Here is a 19,025-nt window from a genome sequence, read left to right as displayed (position 1 = left end):
ACAATGTATAACTGATTGGACAACCGAAATTACAATCCAGGTCAAATTTCTTACCAAAGTGTGTTTTGGACCTGTCGTTCCTACACTTCCCAAGGCAACTCTATTGTGTTGCAAGTGGGAAAGGAAGCGTTATGAGATTAATGAATTAGTAAGATATGATTCACGTTTTACAATGCAAGGCTTCTCTCAAAACGTCATATGATTGATAGCAGCAATATGAAGCGTGGTTAGTGTTTTCTCCATGGGGATATTAATACAGAGGTTTACATGTAAGTTCTTAAAGAATTACATGGACTGGTTCAAATAGTTCCAAAACCACGGAACACCCTCTTAACTTATTTAAGGCGTTCACTTACAATCCGACGGATGTGGTATACTCGTCTAAATGATTATTTGATCAGTCAGGGATATGAATTATGCCCTTGCATATGAAATTATGAAGTCTTATTCCAAATTGCTAGAGTTACAGTTTATGTCGTTGACATGAATCTTACTAAGACCCCAGAAGAGCTTGAGAAAACTGCTTCGCACCTGAAGACAGCATTTGAGATGAAGGATCTTGGGAAAAATTGTTTATGCCTTGACCTGAAGTTCAAGCATTGTTCTGATGGTATTTTGTTCTGAAGACAGAATTTGAGTATACCTTTGATCGTCCATACGTTATATGCAAATGAGACCTTTAAAGAGGTTATGGAATCTGAAATTCCATATCTAAAGTTCATCTTTGCGCTTCGTTGTACTTAGCTCATTGTATTTAGACAGGACATCTCATTCGCTGTTGATCTTGGTAAAGATGCAGCACCGTACCTATACACAACCACTGAATTGGTATTAAAAACGTACCCTAAAGATTCTACAAATTTGGGCAAGCCAAATCCCAATGCATCTCAAGCGGATCCAACCCCACTGATCCTCAAAATGATGCTTGCCTTGTGTGTTATGCTGAAGCTGGTTACTTATCAAACCCGCACAAGGCAAAATCCCTGAATGGTTATGTCTTTACCATAAGGGATATCACAATATCTTGGAGGTCCACGATATGACCTTAGTTGTGAAATTTTCAAATCGTTCCAAGACTCACCTCACTTCACTACACCACAAATGAGACATGGTTTGGAGTTCTTGTTGAGCATATTCGAAGTACTTGCTGTTTTCATCCATCGTTGAGTCTCAATGATGATACATGAAGATTATGCCACTTGTATCCACCCGACCAAGACATGATACATCAATAAAGTCAACACCAAGACATATTGCATTTACATCTACATCAGCAAAGCATCAGGAGATTGAAGTCATGCAAGCCGATCCCAGACAACCTTGTCGACCTCTACACTATGTCACTTCCGAAGTCAACCTTCCAGAAGCTTGTCCGAGGAATTGGTATGCCTAACTATCCTATGCAATGCTTGTAGTTCTCATTTGAAACTTATGTCAAACTCAGGGGGAGTATCCAAAAGTATACTCACTTGATCTTAATGTACTTTTTTTCCCTACGATTAGGAGCATTTTTCCCACTGGGTTTTTGATACCTAACTAGGTTTTAACGTGACACTCATCCTGGGCTGATTATACCTTGTGAGCTCTTCTACTTGCGTCCAAAAGATGTATAGTTTTGACTTAATACAACTTCTCATTTTTCTCCTTAGTCTATGGATTTTTCTCCCACCTTGGGTTTTACCATAACGAGGTTTTTTTATTTTTAACTTTTTATGCATTCTTCCGTTGATCTGGGACTCGCATTCGCTCATTGTGCCAACGACTTCATCAACTGTACTTACTTCATCACTGAAGACCTAATGCGCCATCTGTTTGAGTATTTACACACTCAAGGGGAAGTGTTGCAGTCCTATTAGATTAAGAATGTGATTGTGTAAATCCTAGTATATCTTAGAATATCTCTTATATTCCTATTAGGAGTAGATTATCTATTAAAAGTTGTAATCCTAAAAGGGTATGGAATTAACCTTCCCTACTACTATAAATAAAGGCACAATGGGGTGGAATAGAACACACCCACAATTACACATCTTTCTCTTTCTTTCTACTATTGCCGCACCTTTCCTCTCTCTCTAGCCTCCGTAACTGTTTAGTAAATTATGCTTACAACAACATATAATTTAATAGAGATGTATGGACCATGGTTATCATTTCCTTAAGAAATATGTATTTGATGAGGACATGTTTGTAGCATTAAGATCAATATTTAGTGACAGGATGTTTGTAGCATTAAGACCATCTCACCTTTTTAGTCTTGGTAACACTTTTCTTCCAAATGTTGGAATAAACACATATTTCCCAAAACACTGTACTCACATGTTTTCCAAGCATAAATTTTAACTTTGTAGAATCGATTAATTAATGATACTCCGGAACTCAATAACAAATGACAATGTCCCACGTCTCTTATTAAATTTATAACGATCATGGAATAAAAAACAAGGCTACAATGAACTACGTATAACATATTCAAACGCAGGCTGAGAAGAAAAAAGAAAGAACAAAGATAAAATCAAGCTCATTTACAAGCCAAATCGTAAACAAGCCGGTTTGGCAAATTAACAATCATTGAGCAATTCATCTGTGCTGTTTTGCGCTTCTTCATCATCTTCATCAATGTCACCTTACCTCTAACCCTAGCAAGAGTGCTCAATGTCACATTCCCTGAGCTCACCTCAGTCCCAAGCTTAGCACCGTCCGATATCCCATCAGAGTTCACTTCAATCGTCACGTTCATTCTCTTCGTCTTCCTAGCCTTGGCTCTTGCTTTGATTATATCACCTTGCCCCACTATGACGCCCCCAAATGTGACATTAGCTTTTGTGGGATCAAATTTGAAGTGACCAAAATTCTTGTTCCTCACAGAAACTTCAGCAATCAAAGTCATGTTGAAGAATGGAGAATTGCTACCTGAAGAACTGTAATCTAGGCTTTGGACCGTCACTGATCTCAGCCGGACATTCGGAGTTTTAATTTTCATCACGGTTGCTCCGAATATGGCCAGGACTATGATTTGGAACACAACAAAGATAGCGATGTAGGCAAAACATTTCCTGTTCTGCTGAATTTTCTTGAACCTCTCAGACTCCAACATGGCTGTAGGTTTGTTTTTTGAGTACCAAAATTTGATATGTCTAGGTAAGAGGGGTTCTCTGCAAATTGTTGTTTGAGATATTTGGGGTTGGTGCTAGCAATATATACACAATTAGATGACGGCCCGAGGAGCATGTAATTCTTGAATATTTCATAGGAAGAATTAAGGAAATTATGTGGTGTACTACTTTTCTTGTAGAGTTAACGTGTTGAAAGATACATGGTACTTGTCAACAAAGGCACTTGGACTTTTTTTTTTTTTGAAAAAAAAAACTTCTTGACTTTGTTACTATAGTTCTTATTTATTATTTTTTTAAGGATCTGGAAATGACTCACGGAAACATTTTAGCGTCATGTGGTCACCTAGTTTCGTGTGATTCATCAACGTTAAAAATCGATTCCAAGACGTGCCGTGTAAAATACAAACCTGAAATTCATTATCAATCACTGAGCCACCTCATAATAGTCGAAGCGTTTAAACTTGAAGGATGCCGATCTGGTATAAAAAATAATAATAATAAGGGGCAAAATAAATGTATGAATAACTAAATTGAATAGAAGCTTCGAACACAACCTAAGAGGCTAAGACCCAACAAATATATGTTATAAGAATTAGCCCTCGGCTGAATATCAAGGTTTACCAATCAAATTGAGGTGATCTCTGACCATTGTGTTTGAACGGTGACTCATCAATCTGGTCCGACCTGAGAAAAGGAACTATTTGTTGCGGGGCTTGAATTTCCATTTTATGCTGGTATTGTGTGTTTGTGTTTATGGTTAATCTCAGTTTATTACTTTAAAATTTTTTGGTTTTCTATTTTTTATACATAAAGTTTTTTTTGTCTTTGTTTAGTACCTAAAGTTATAATTCTAGAACATTTTCATACATCTGTTAAGTTTTAATCAGAATCTCTACTAACTAATGATTTGGTACCACGTGGATGATGACTAGATGTTAACGTGGGCCACGTGAGTATTAAAAAATTTAGAGAGCTGCTAGACCCACCCCGTTGTCTTATTTCTCCACCCACGTTATATTTACACCCATTATAAAAAATTAAAAAATTAAAATGTTATTTTCTCACCCACTATTATTCCTAAAATAACCCTATATATAATTAGAGATAAATTTATCTTAAAAAAAAGAATATAAACAAATAATATTACTCTCTTGTAAAAGCCAAAAAAAAAACCGTTTCCTTTCCAAATTCCAACTTTTTGGGGGGGGGGGGAGGGGGGACGAAGAATTTTTGGTTTTCATTCGTTGCTTTTCCCCTTTTGTTTTCTTTTTTATATGCATTTCCCTTTTCCAAATTCCAAGGGCTCATCCAAGGAAAAGTTCAGAAATAAAGAAATAGGAATATATATTTGTTTTCGGATTTCACTTCGGTTTCAAAATTAAAATAATTAACTAAAACCAAATGTTCGAAAACGAACCAAGGATGAAGCAATGGAGTTCATTACCATCAAAAAGCTTTGAAACAATGTGTACCCAGTATGAAGTTACTGAAACCAAATGTTCGAAAACGAACCAAGGATGAAGCAATGGAGTTCATCACCATCAAAAGGCTTTGAAACAATGTGTACCCAGTATGAAGCAAATGGTGTGAGATTTGTGTTTCACCTTTTGGTTATTCGAAGGGCAATTAATTATATAAAATTCAACAATACTGTAGAAAGGAAAAGATGGAAACGGTTATTCAAGGAAAACTCATTGAAAAACAAATCTACCCTAACTTAGTGAAAACGAATTCCAGGAATTCTCATAGGAAAACGTGAAACAAATTGCACCCTAACCTAATGCAAATTCAAATAAAAAGTCACGCGATGCTTCAATTGTATGATGTCGAAAAATCAAGATGACCCACATAAAATTATCTTTTACCTCTTCGACGGAATATAATCATCTACTTCTTCCATAGAAACGTCATCTTCTAAGTTCATTCTTTTTGCTTTCTTTGAATGAAAGGAGATGGGAATGATGAATTAGGGTTTAAGGGAGATAAATTTTCTAAACATAGTGTGAGAGTTGTCACACCCAAACTTTTCTTTTTTCTTTTCTATTTCAAAAAAAAAAAAGTAATGCAAAAGGGGGTAACTAAGGTCCTTATTAGTCATTTTACAAATGGACAAATTTGTAATTAAAAAATTCATAAAAAGGTGGGTGGGAAGATAATACATTGGGGTGGGAATAACACCTCTCAAAATTTAAAGTAATAAAATAAAAAAAAAAGTTTTCTCTTCCCTTCCTCCTCTTCCCCGATCCCTCTCACTCCGTCAGCGTACGCAACCCCAATCATCCATCGCTGCCCCAACCCTTACTATTCCGACCTTTGTATATTTCTAGATTCCCTCACTTCCGCCATGGACGACGAAGTCGTTGCCTTTGATGGCGAATCTCTTTGCGACGTACACATGGATCGAGGCTTCCGCGCTCAAAACGCAGATTCCTTCGATGCCGCCATGAACGATGAAGGCGCTGCCTTTGGTTGCAAATCTCTCTACGGTTTACTCATGGTATGAGGCTTCCGCGCTCAAAACGCAGAGCAAAAAAGCAAGGAGAGTAGGAGCTGGGGAGCACCATTTATAAATTCAAATCCCTAATTCTCAATTCTAAGAAACCCTAGAAAACCCAAATATGAGAGACAGATGAAGAGAGAGAACTGGAAGCTTGTCTCTTTAGGAGACAGAAGGGAGGGGAGGTGAAAAGGGTGGAGGAGAGGGAGGAGATGGTTTGGATGCGTTGAAGAATGAGGACCGGGAAGGATCGGGGAAGAGAAGACGAAGAGGAATAGAAAAGATTTTTTAATTTTTTAATTTTAATTTTTAATTTTTCTAATTTTTAATACCCATGTGGGCCCATATTGACACGTGACGTCCAATTATTATTTATGTGGGTGCTACGTCATCAGTTATCGGAGTTTTGACGAAAAACTTAACGAAGGTATGAAAGCATCCCAAAATTATGACTTTAGATACCAGACTGAGACGAAAAAAACTTTATGTATGAAATGTTAAAAACCAATAAACTTCAGTGTAATAAACTGAGATTAATATGACTTCGAGATTTTACACTAGTGTAAGAAAATAGGTTCTCATTTTTTTACATTAATGATTTTCACACACTTTATTTACTTTTCACACATTTTTCTAATTTTATTAATACTTATTTGCTCTTTTTTTTTTTTTTGTCTTTTATCTTAGAGGGTGTGCCACCACCACTGCCACCATTACAACCATCTAGCACCACCATATCCGCCTCCATCATCCCTACCTCTCAACCGCCATTTTCATAACCATTCTTCATAATCACGGGTTATTACACAAACACCCTTTAAAGTTTATCAAGTTTTCATAAACACCCTCACATTTGAGATATTACACTAACACCCCCTCACGTTTTAATTCACTTTCACATAACTCCTTCAGTCAAAGTTTGGCTAATAAATTGACAACTTTACCCTTATAACTAATTAATAAAAAAATATATTAGAAAAATAAAAATTAATTAATTAAACGTTAAAAAATAAATTAAAATTTTCTCCCTCTCTCTTTCTTTCTTTGACTTTTTTTTTTTTTGGTAATATAACTTTCATTCAAAGAACTAAAATATACACAAAGGCCACCATATACACAAATCCTTCCAACAAAGACCCAAACAAAAGGCATAAGCCCCAGCCCAAACAACCCCTAACACAACAAGTCAAAAAAAAAAAAAATTTCCCAACTAGAATCCATACACAGCGGCCACCAGAACCTCATGGAAATTAGTATCCATCCCCAAGGTTGCCAAAATTGCCCCAATTTGCGCACAGTCCAAGTGATCGAGATAAACTCCACACTTCTAGTCATAGCATCGTCACCCAAGGAGCTTCTAGATCGTAGCTCAATCATTGAGGAGAACAATTGCGGCGGAAAGTGGCAGTATGAAGACCCAAATCAAAGTTTTGCACACCTTCCCTTGTAGAATTGAAACTTCACCAGAGGAAATTTCACATTTGAACTGGGTATCGAAAGCATGACTAAGAGCAGGAGTTGAAACCGGAAGATCGGATAGATCTACACAAAGTCCAAGTCGGAAATACAAGCTATCCTTAAGGGACATTAGAGACAGGCCAAATTTTTTTCTTTGACTTATACCAAACATAAGACATAGATTTATCAAGAAGAGAAAGCCATCGATTGGTCATTCCAAAATGGAGAACTCTACATCGTTGTTGGCACTAGAGACTTCTGAGGCCCCCATGGCCATGAAAAACAACCCATGTATTCTATGGGTTGTATGATCTGGAACCACAATCCAAGATGGGTGTGTAAGGTTTCGGTTGGATATGGTCATGAGGGATATGGGTTGTACGATTTAGAACCATAATCCAAGATGGGTGTGTAAGGTTTTAGTTAGATATGGTCAGGAAGGAACGGGACTAATCTAGATTGGGTTAGGATGGTTGGGTGGGTGGGAATGCAATGGGCAATAGGAAGTGGTGAGAGAGGAGGTTTAGATGATAAAATTCACAATTTTTTTTTTCGACATACAGGATTTTGGGTTCTTTGTTTCTCAAAATTTGCATATAATCTCATCTAGATTTTTTTTTTCAAATTGATCAAAAAACCCACTTTTGGTGAAAATTTTGGTGTTTGAATTTCTAGGTTTGTCTGAAAAATGGTGACTATGAATCTGGAAATACTAAATTATGTTCTGGACCATGTGTATGGTGCATTCATACAGAGAACGAAAATAACTCCTTTTCGAGAATGTGGGGCGAAGGAGAGGAAAGCATGAACATGTTGAAGTTGTTAGGATGGTGTCGCGGAGAGGAAAAATCAGACCATTATGAATATGGTTTGAAGCATGCTTTCAGAGAAAAAAATTCCAAAAGATTTCTAGCCAGAAGCAATCAATTGGACCATCCATGTACTCAACAGAAGTCCAATGCTAGTAGTGAGAAACATGATGCCAAAAGAAGCTTGGAGTGGTTTCAAACCATCAGTGGAACACTTCAGGGTTTTTGGGTGTCTATCATATGTACATGTCCCTGACAGTAAGAGGATTAAACTTGATGACAAAAGTATGAAATGTGTTGATTCAAAAAATCCGGAGGATCTTGGACCAACGTAAATCCAGTCGTGAATCACAGAAACGCTCAAGAACAAAAAGATGTATCGTGGTTCATCCCAATGTTTGGGCTACGTCCACACTGATGTTGATTGTATATCTCTGTATGAATGTATGGATTACAAGTGTGAGGGGGAGTCCCCCAGAGAAAGAGAGTTTGGGAGAGTTTCTCCGTTTGTGAGCCTTGTGGCTTTTGTATGTGAGGATGAGCCTTACTGATTGTGAGGGTGATGAGGCCTTTTTATAGACTAAGGGCTCATCCCCTTTTACATAAATCATGGGCTCAATGTTTGGAAGCCCAAGTAATGAGGCCCAATATAATATAGTACTAATAATAGTCCCCCAAGTCTTCACTCAAGAGAGTCTTTTAGTTGGAGACTTGAAATTTAGTCCATGTGTGGGCCGAAGTAACTAGATGTCGTCTAGAACTGATACTCGATATGAGGCAGTGCTCAATGTGAAATGATGCTCAACTAGAAGTAGCACATGTTGTAAAGCTGCTCGGCTTGTGGCTTATGTTGCCTTGGTTGGCTCGGCTTATGGCGTTGAAGGTGAGGGAGTCCCTTTTATAGAATAAGGGCTCGCTCTTCAATACATAAATGATGGGCTAGAGTTAATGCTCGCGGTGAGGCGGTTGCTCAGCAGGCGACGATGTTCTCTAATAATGGTGAAGGAGTCCCTTTTATAGAATAAGGGCTCACTCATTAATACATAAGTGATGGGTTAGGAGTGATGCTCGCGGTGATGCTCTCTAATGATGGTGAGGGAGTCCCTTTTATAGAATAAGGTTCCGCTCCTCAATACATAAGTGATAGGCTAAGAGTCTCTCTCTAATAAAGGTGGGGGAGTCCCTTTTATAAAATAAGGGTTCGCTCCTCAATACATAAATAATGGGTGCCCTCTAATGAAAGTGAGGGAGTCCCTTTTACAGAATAACGGTTCGCTCCTCAGTACATAAATAATGGGCTAAGTCCCCTAAGTATTTTTCATGAGGCCTAGTTGCGAAAGCCCAATATATGGTACATAGTGTAGTCCCCCAAGTCTTCATTCAATGGAGTCTACTGGCTAGAGACTTCAAATTCAATCCATGTATGGGCCGAAGTGGCGGTTGTTCGGAGGCGGTCTTTGTATACCATGCACTGAAGCTTTGTAGGTGAAGCTTTCAAAGTGAAGTTTTATAGGTGGGGCTTTGAAAGTGAAGCTTTGAAGCTGGAGCTTTTGAAAATGAAGCTTTAAAGTCGGAGCTTTGTAAATGAAGCTTTCGAAGCTGGAGCTTTTGTATATGTAGCTTTCGAAACTGGAGCTCTGTAAATAAAGCTTTCGAAGCTGGAGCTCTTGTAAATGAAGCTTTGGAAGCTGGAGCTTTATAAATTAAGTTTTCGAAGCTGGAGCTCTAGAAATGAAACTTTCGAAGCTAGAGCTCTGTAAATGAAGCTTTCAAAGTTGATTGACATGAGTGATGCTCATGAATGTTTATGTTGATTGACATGAGTGATGCTCATGGATGTTAACATGAATGATGTTAATGAATATTGACATGAGTGATGCTCATGAATGTTTATGTATGATTGACATGAGTGATGCTCATGTATGATGATGATTGTCATGAGTGATGCTCATGTATGATTTTTTGAAGGACATGTTGTACTTTTGATCACCTGGTTGGTGATAATAACGGCAGGCTGCTGAATAATTTTAGAGTATTGGACGTACTTTTGATCACCTAGTTGGTGATAATAGCGGCAAGCTGCCAAATAATTTTGGAGTACTGGACGTACTTTTGATCACCTGGTTGGTGAAAAGCAAGTGGGTGTTCGGTCAGACAAGAGATCACCATGAGCATGTGGCTCATCAGTCTATAAGTTGGTAGACTTCTTTAATCAGCAACAATGTTGATCAGTCGATCTAGTTGCTCAATAATTCCTAACAATAAATGACAGTATAAGTACGATCGTATAATGAATAAATCAAATTGACAAAGTTTGTCAAGACAAAAAATTGAATTATGTGCCTTCTGTGAATAAATGATTTATTCTGTTGTGTGATAAATGACATGTTACATAAATCAACAATATATTAGGTATTGCCTACATGTGTGTGTATATATATATAATCATGAATAAATGATTTATTCAGTTGTTTGATAAATGACATGCTGCATAAATCAACAATATATTAGGTATTGCCTAAATGTGTGTGTGTATATATATAATCATGAATAAATGATTTATTCAGTTGTTTGATAAATCACATGTTGTATAAATCAATAACGTGATAGTAAACATGTGATATCAGAAATTATATTATCTAATCATAAGTCATCATGACATAAAAATAATAAAATTATTGTTTTATAATTAGTCATCATGACACAAATAAAATAATAAGATATTAAATAAACAATGATATTGAGAAAACATAATGATGTTTGCTGAAAAGGAAAACTAAAGCTTTATTTTTTTTTTTCTTTTGTCCCTTCATGATGAAGGTTTCATCATAACGTTCTAATAATAAAGGTTACTTTCATCATAACATATATCAATAACATATTAAATAAAAAAGATAAAATATCTTTTGCATGGGGGTTGTCGACAAAAAGCATCCTCAGATGCCAAACTCTGCTTAGCCCCTTATATATATATATATATATATATATATATATATATATATATATATATCATAACGTTCAAATAATAAAGGTTACTTTCATCATAACATATATTAATAACATATTAAATAAAAAAGATAAAGTATCTTTTGCATGGGGGTTGTCGACGAAAACCATCCTCAGATGCCAAAGTCTGCTTAGCCCCTTATATATATATATATATATATTCCTTTCGTGGGGCTGTTCTGGGATAGCGCACATGTGACTAATAATAATAATGTTAGATCAGGTAAACAAGTTACTCTATATAGTGCGTATATCATGATCAGGAATGATCCTTTACTACGTTAACATACCACACTCCAACGATTTCCACAGCAGCGAACATCGGAAGTGGCAGGTCGTCTGAGAAGGAAGCTCATACGACGACGACGACGACGTCAGCTGCGGAGACTAAGAGGTAGGCTCGTCAAGAGGAGCACAGGTTCGATGCGGAAGAGCAAGGCCTGAGCTTGAATGATTTATTCGAGCAAGCCAAGGATTTCATCAGCTCCGACCGTGGACCGCCTCGCTGGTCCTCTCCTTTGAGTGGCGGGTAGTAAGTCCACAAGGAGGAGTTGAGTAGTGTGTAAACATAAGGCAGGCTCTCAAAGTTCTCCGTCGATCGGTGTTTTGCGATCCTCTAAAACGTCATAACAGAAGCAAGGAACATTAGCACTGAGATGATGTTACCTATGACTCCAACAAAGAAACTCAGGTCTTCCATGTTTATGGAGCTCGATGGACCCTTTACTTAGTTCCTCTTCTCTTTGTATCAGGCGCTAGGAGGAGCTGAGTTTAGAGAGAGAGGGAGAGAGAACCTGTAAAGATTTTCTGGAAAAGCCAAAGAGGGAGGTTTTGGGTTCTTGGGTTGTGCAGATTCACGATAGACAGTGATGAGGTTTCATGGTGGTGAGATGAAAAAATGAAAGAAAACTGACATAGATTTTCGTGTCGATTCCCACAGATGGCGCCAAATGTTGATGCATAAAATCCAGAGGATCTTGGACCAACGTAAATCCTACCGTGAATCACAGAAACGCTCAAGAACACAAAGATATATCGTGGTTCACCCCAATGTTTGGGCTACGTTCACACTGATGTTGATTGTATTTCTCTGTATGAATGTATGGATTACAAGTGTGAGGGGGAGTCCCCCAGAGAAAAAGAGAGTTTGGGAGAGTTTCTCCGTTTGTGAGCCTTGTAGCTTCTGTATGTGAGGATGAGCCTTTCCGATTGTAAGGGTGAGGAGGCCCTATTATAGACTAAGGGCTCTTCCCCTTTTACATAAATCATGGGCTCAATATCTAAAAGCCCAAGTAACAAGGCTCAATATAATATGGTACTAACAAAATGCATCCTATTTGGAGTCAACGAAAAATCCATTGCTTATTGACTATTTAATCCAGTTTCTAAGAAAATAGGGATAAGCCGAGATGTGATTTTTGAATAAGATAAAGCTTGGGACTGGAGCGACAATCATAAAGAAGAAATCATGGTTGATCTTGAGTGGGAAATGGATGAAGAAGAAGGTCTAAAAAATGATAACTACGTAGAGGAATCCAATACTGATGAAGCAGTACTAGAGAGTAGGGAATCTAATCAAGATGACTAGCCAGAAGACACTACCATTAAAGGACGAGTCAGAAGACGACCAGCTTGGATGAGAAACTAAGTAAGTGGAGAGGGTCTCTCCGAAGAGGAAGACATGGCTCACTTAGCCTTGTTTGCTGATATTGATCCCATTTCTTATGAGGAAGCTGTGAAAAGTGAAAAGTGGAAGAAGGCTACGGATTCATAAATTGAGGCTATAGAATGAAATAATACATGGGAGTTGATAGAGATGCCATTAGGAGGAAAAGTGATTGGGGTAAAATAAATCTACAAAACAAAGCTTAACGAGAAATGTGAAGTGGACAAATACAAGGCTTGCTTGGTTGCAAAAGGGTACAGTCAACAATATGGAATGGATTTTGCTAAAATGCTTGCACCTGTAGCTTTCTTGGATATAGTTCGTGTCATATTATCAATTGCAACTTAGAATAATTGGACAGTTTACTAGTTGGATGTCAAGTCGGCGTTTCTTCGTGGAGACTTGAATGAAGAAATGTTCGTTGCACAACCTCCTAGTTATGAATAAAAGGGGTAAGAGCACAAGGTAAATAAGCTTTAAAAGGCTTTATACGATTTTAAACAAGATCCTTGAGCTTGGTACAGCCGCATTGAGTCTTATTTCATAAAGGAAGGTTTCGAGAAGTGCCCACATGAACACACCTTATTTGTCAAAAGAATGAATGGAGGTAAAATGTTAATTGTTTGCCTTTATGTTGATAATCTCATATTTACTAGGGATGACAAGTCTATGTTCAAAGAGTTCAAGCATTCTATGATGATTGAGTTTGATATGACTGATCTTGGAAGAATGAGTTATTTTCTTGGCTTAGAAGTGATACAAAGGCCAGAAAGTATCTATGTTAGCCAACGAAAATATGCTCAAGAAGTGGTGGAGAGGTTTAACATGGACCAGTTTAATGCAGTTCATAATCCTATTGTTCCTTGATAGGAGCATATTTATGCGACTTAGTTAGCTTGTTTTCTTGCATTTTCATAGTTTGTTTATGTTTATTATAGTGTTTTAAGCTATTTTCGTGGGTTTGTAGGGTCATATGACAAAGTTGGCAAGAAAGTGCATTTTGGAGCATTTTGAGGCAGTTTTGGACACCAAATGGATAGCTTATGAATGGAGCAAGATGGATGGACGAATTTGAAGTTCAAGAGGCTAGGAATGTGCTGAAAAGAGTGAAGAAATAAATCCAAGTCAAGGAAGATAAGAAATCAGCTCAAAAGAAGGAACATTATCCAAAACCTTATCCAACCTTATCTTATCTTATCCTATCCTAATCCTATCCTAATTTAATTCCAGCTGCATGGGGGATTTATTTTCAGATTAGGACACATTAAAATTGGTTTCTAGAAGCCCTTATCCACTCCTACAAAGGTGCCACACCTTATCCCTTGTTTTTCTAGAAATCAGCCACAAAACAACCTTTCTAGAAGACCTTATCCCTTGTCCTACTAAAGTGACGCCCCAAACCTTTCTAGAACTTCTAGAAACCTGATTATTCCTTTTCCCCTTGGTTTCTAAAAGCCTTAGCCTTTTCCTTCAAGGATTGTGTGTTATTATCCTATACAAATTAGGCCTTTAAATCATTTTCCTTTGCTACATAGGGGCTGCGAATTTCAGCCTATAAATACCATCCTTTGCTGCACCATTTAGTCACCATCCTCTACCATAATTTACTACACCATTCACCCTCATTGTGCCGTGAGTTTTGCGAGGAGAAGAAGGAAGAAATCTGGAACCATGCTTGCCATTCAAGAAGCTTGGATTGTTGGAGCGTTTCTAGGTGTTTTCTATCTTTGTTTTAATGTTTAAATTTATTTATCTTTGTTTATTTGCGAACATGAGGAACTAATTTCTTTATAGTTAGAAGGGAACTCGAAGCCATGATCATATGTTTTATATGACTTGATTTCCTCCAGTTATGATTTCATAAATCGTGAATGTGGTTTACTTATCTATTTGATTGATAACTTGTTCTTGTGTGTTGATTAAGGATGCATACTTAGTTTGCATGCATGAATTTGATGCTAAAATATAAGGGAATTTCACCTAATCGTTATTAACTTATATTCATAAGTAGTAAAAGTCGCTAGTCACGATTGTGTTAAGTAAATCCTTGGCAAGAGTAACATGCGTATTCCATAGTTATGAATGCCTCGTCAATGCTTATGATTTTCATTAAACTTAATGATCTTTGATATGTGTCTCTATCATGCGTATTCCATAGTTAGGGTCCTTGATAAGAATAATTTGGTTGTAATGCGTCTTCCATTCAATTCAATGAATCTAGGGAAATCTGAAAATTAATTGGTGCAATCTAGTTAATTTGGGGCATTGTCATTCATGGTTTGTCAAAAGAATAACTGGAAATCGAGCCGTATGCATATGTTTCATGTGTGGAGAAAGAACCTTCTAACTAGCCTTTCACCATCTTAATTTACATCAACTTCGTATTTTTAAAGTTTGTTTTCAAAGTTTCTGTTTTAAAAGTTTAAATTCGTCAAAATAAAACCCCTTGTTCTTAAGTCTTGTTTTTAGAGTCAAAACTTGTTTTCCTTTAGTTGTTGAGTCTTTTAAGTTTTATTGTCGTCCAAATCACTTGTTAGGTCTAGAATTGAGTCTTTTTTATTGTTTCTTGCTGTTTTTAGTGTTTTAAGTTAATTTTGAGTCTATAGAGTCCAGTTTAGTGTTTTTGAGTCTTATTTGTGTTGATTAGCATCCATTCTAATCCCCGACTAGAACGATCCCTACTTACATATACTACAACCATAGGGTTTTAATTTGAGTGTCAAGTTAATTTTCACATCATTCCTGGCTTCAACATGATGAAAGATGAAAGAGGCATAAAAGTTGATAGCATTCTATAAAAACAAATCGTGAGAAGTCTCATGTACCTAATTGCCACATGACCTGATATGATGTATGTTATCAGTTTAATTAGCAGGTTTATGGAACAACCTACTAAGCTACTTCTTAAAGCAGTGAAGACAGTGTCCAAGTGCTTGAATGGCACAATGAGTTTTGGGTTGTTCTATAAGAAAGGAGGAAATGAAGAACTCAGCGGGTACATGATAGGAGTATATTTATACGACTGAGTTAGCTTGTTCTCATGCATTTATGTTGTTATTTCTTAGTTAATTATGTATTTTAAGCTATTTTCGTGTAATTGTAGGTCCATGGGCCTTATGAAGCAATAAAATGCATTTTGGTGCATTTTGGAGCAGTTTTGGGTTTGGAATGAATAGCACATGGATGGAGCAAGGTGGATGGATGAAATTGAAGACTAAAGAGGCTAGGAATGTGTTAAAGAGAAAGAAGAATTAATGTAAAAATGACAAAGACCTCAGCCACAAAGGGGTGTCACTCCACCATTCACCTTTCCATCATTGTTGTGCACCACCATTGCACTCCCTTTGGATTCCTTTGCCGTGCATCATCATCCATGTTCCCTCCATTGACTCATTTGTTGCATCATTCCACCTCCCTTTCCTTTCTCTACCATGTGCACAATCATTCATGTTCCCTAACTGCAACACCACTCCATTTTACCCCCATGCTTTGCATCATCACTTCACTTTCACCTTTGAATCTTTTCAAACACCCTTCATTGCACTCAATTGCTACATCATTCCTTGTTCCCTCCATCATTTTAGATTTCATGCATCATTACATTTAATCATTGCACTCAATTGCTACACCATTCCTTGTTCCCTCCATCATTTCAGATTTCATGCATCATTGCACTCAATTGCTACACCACTCCATGTTCCCCTCCATTGCCATGCATTTCCTCTATAAAAGGAAGTGTGTGTAACATAAATTTAGTTCATACTTGGTTAGATCATTCACTCCCATTTCAACACAACCTTCATCCAAACACATCCATTCCTCTATACAAACAAATCGTCAAACACTCACCAACACCTTGTGTCGTAGCAAAGGAAGGGAAGGAAAGTGCTTGGACGTGCTTGATGTCCAACTTGGATCGTTGGAGCGTTTAGGTGTTTTCTTTCTTTTGTTTCTAATGTTTAAATTCATTTCCTTTCGTTTTGTTGTAAATATGAGTGGCTAAACCCCTCTTGGCTAGGGGTGATTTCAAAGCCATGATTATGTGTGCAATATAATTTGATAAATTCCAGTTATGAACTCTTAAATCGTGAATGCAATTGGCTTAACTATTTGATTGATAACTTATTTATATTTGTTAATTAAGGGTCAACACTTAATTGGCATGCATAAATCCGTTGCTAGAATATAAGGAAGTTTCACATAATCGTTATAAACTTATATTCACATGTAGTGAAGGTCGCTTATAAACGATCGCGTTAAGTTCAATTCATAGCATGAGTGACATGATGTCATAGTTGCAAGTGCTTTGTCAATGCTTCTGATTTTCATTAAACATAATGATCTTTGGTTGTATCTAGGGTTTAGGGTTGCAAGTGCTTTGTCAATGCTTCTAAGTTCAATTCATGTAAGGAACTTTTGAAGAATGTTTTGGGTTGTCGAATGATGTCATCCAATCCAATAAAACAAGGAAAATCTGAGAGTTAATTAGTGATGTCACGGTTAATTTGGAGCATTGTCATTCATAGTTCAATGAAGTAGTAACTGAAAATCGAGTTGTTTGCATACATGTCATGTGTGGAGAAAAAGCCTCTAGCTATCTCATCCATCATCTTATTTCTCACATTTGTTTTACAATCCGTCTAGTTTTTCATACTTGTTTGTTTGTTTCAACTTCATCCAAATCAAAACCCCCCTTTTAGTTTCTTGTTTCAAAGTGTTTCAAATCTATTTTAGTTTGTGTTTTTAAGTGTTTTGATTTAAGTAAAAGTCAATTTTCGTCCAAAGTCATTCCTAGTGTCTACTTTAAGTTTATTTGGTTGTTTTAAGCTGTTTTGAGTATTTTAAGTTGGCTTTGAGTCTTGTGAGTCTTGTTAAGTGTTTTTAAGTTTAGTTTTATGTTTTTGAGTCAGTTTAGAGATTATTAGCAAGCCCTCCTAATCCCCGGTCCAGAACGATCCTTACTTATACTTGTACTACAATTGTCAAAAGAGGGTTAAATTTGTGTGTTAAGATAATTTCACATCAGTACACATACATTGATTATACTGGAGATTAGGATGATTTGAAGAGTACTTCAGGGTATGTTTTTATATTGAGTTCAAGGGCAGTCTCATGGTCTTCGAAGAAATAACTCATGGTTACTTTATCTACCACTAAAGCTGAGTTTATAGCTGCATCATCGAGTGCATATCAAGCAATTTGGTTAAGAAGGATTTTGCAGCACCTCAGTCATGAACAGTGCAAATCCACAATGATTTATTGTGATAATAGTTATACTATTAAGCTTTAAAAGAATCCAATGATGCATGGTCGCAACAAACACATATATGTTCGTTTCCATTTTCTTTAAGAGCTCACCAAGGATAAAGTTGTGGAACTGGTTCAATGTTCTATGCAGGAGCAGATAGCAGATATCATAACCAAACCATTGAAGCTAGATGTATTTTTGAAACTGCAGGAGTTGATAGGTATTTGCTCACTCATGGATGTAAACTGATTGCTGATAGCATTCAGTTTAAAGGAGGATGTTGAAGCTGTTAGGATTTAGGATTTCCTAGCTGTTAAGGTTAGGTTTCCTAGTTTGTAGGGTTGTTTTAAGTAGTTGTTAATAATCCCTATTCTTTAGGACAAGTTGGTTGATTTGCTTCTGACTTTATTCGTGTACCATGTTATTAGGTTTGTTAAAACGTGGGCTGCTTATTTCTAGCTTTTAGTTTTCTTGTAAGGCTATTTAACGCCATTGTTGCTCTTACAATTGAATAATAGATATTCTCCCAGCTATTGAGTGCACAAATATTCATTTATTGAAAAAAATTCTTGAGTGTTCATCCTTGGGTTCCAACATAACGTGGCGATGGTGAGACGGCAGGGAAGAAGAATAGTGAGGCGTGAAATTAGGAGGGTTTAGGGGTTTCTCTCTTTTTTCCATTTCGATCTTTCAAGTTTTTAATTTATTTTTTAATGTTTAATTTATTTATTTTAAATATTTTCATTTCGAATATATTTCTTATTATTTAATTAATTAGTTATAAAAGTAAACTAGTCAATTTATTAGCAGAATTTTGATGTGAAAGTGAATTAAAAACGTGAGGGGGTGTTACTGTAATGTCTCAAATGTGAGGGGGTTTTGTGAAACCTTGATAAATCTCAGGAGGTGTTTGTGTAATTAACCCTCATAATCACTAATAACACAACCATCCTCTAACAACATCCCAACAACCCCTTCACCACCTTCATTAGTCCCTGCACCATTGCTCTCTACCCCCAATTGCCATTAGGGGTGGGTTCAGTTCAAATCGGTTCGGTTTTTTGCCAAAATCGAAACCAAACTGAAAATTCGGTTCGGTTCATTTTTTTCGGTTTGGTTTTTTTTCAATTCGGTTTTTTCCAGTTCGGTTTCAGTTTTTTTTTTCAAAAAGTAAAAAACATTGAAATTTTAAATTTTAACATCTCCAACACAATCATAACATAAGCAT

General features: G+C 36.8%; 1 protein-coding gene, 1 long non-coding RNA gene and 1 other non-coding gene across 3 annotated transcripts; 1 reads left to right on the top strand and 2 right to left on the bottom strand.

Annotated features, from left to right (window-relative positions):
- Positions 1-2,518: 2,518 nt before the first annotated feature.
- LOC103456011 (late embryogenesis abundant protein At1g64065-like) lies at positions 2,519-3,094 on the bottom strand. The gene has a single exon (XM_008395633.2). The coding sequence runs from the start codon at positions 3,092-3,094 to the stop codon at positions 2,519-2,521; it is 576 nt and encodes a 191-aa protein (XP_008393855.1).
- A 1,513-nt stretch (positions 3,095-4,607) lies between these two features.
- Positions 4,608-4,740, bottom strand: LOC114821270 (small nucleolar RNA snoR138). Its single transcript, XR_003768716.1, has one exon. It is a non-coding gene; the product is annotated as a small nucleolar RNA snoR138 (small nucleolar RNA).
- Positions 4,741-14,156: 9,416 nt separating this feature from the next.
- LOC139191420 (uncharacterized) lies at positions 14,157-16,634 on the top strand. The gene is made up of 2 exons (XR_011575470.1): positions 14,157-15,544; positions 15,653-16,634. It is a non-coding gene; the product is annotated as an uncharacterized lncRNA (long non-coding RNA).
- Positions 16,635-19,025: the final 2,391 nt, after the last annotated feature.

Source organism: Malus domestica, chromosome 14 (assembly GCF_042453785.1).
Source record: "Malus domestica chromosome 14, GDT2T_hap1".
NCBI classification, from domain to species: domain Eukaryota; kingdom Viridiplantae; phylum Streptophyta; class Magnoliopsida; order Rosales; family Rosaceae; genus Malus; species Malus domestica.
The sequence above is the reverse complement of the archived record's forward strand: the minus strand, read 5'-3'. Positions and strand labels throughout refer to the sequence as shown.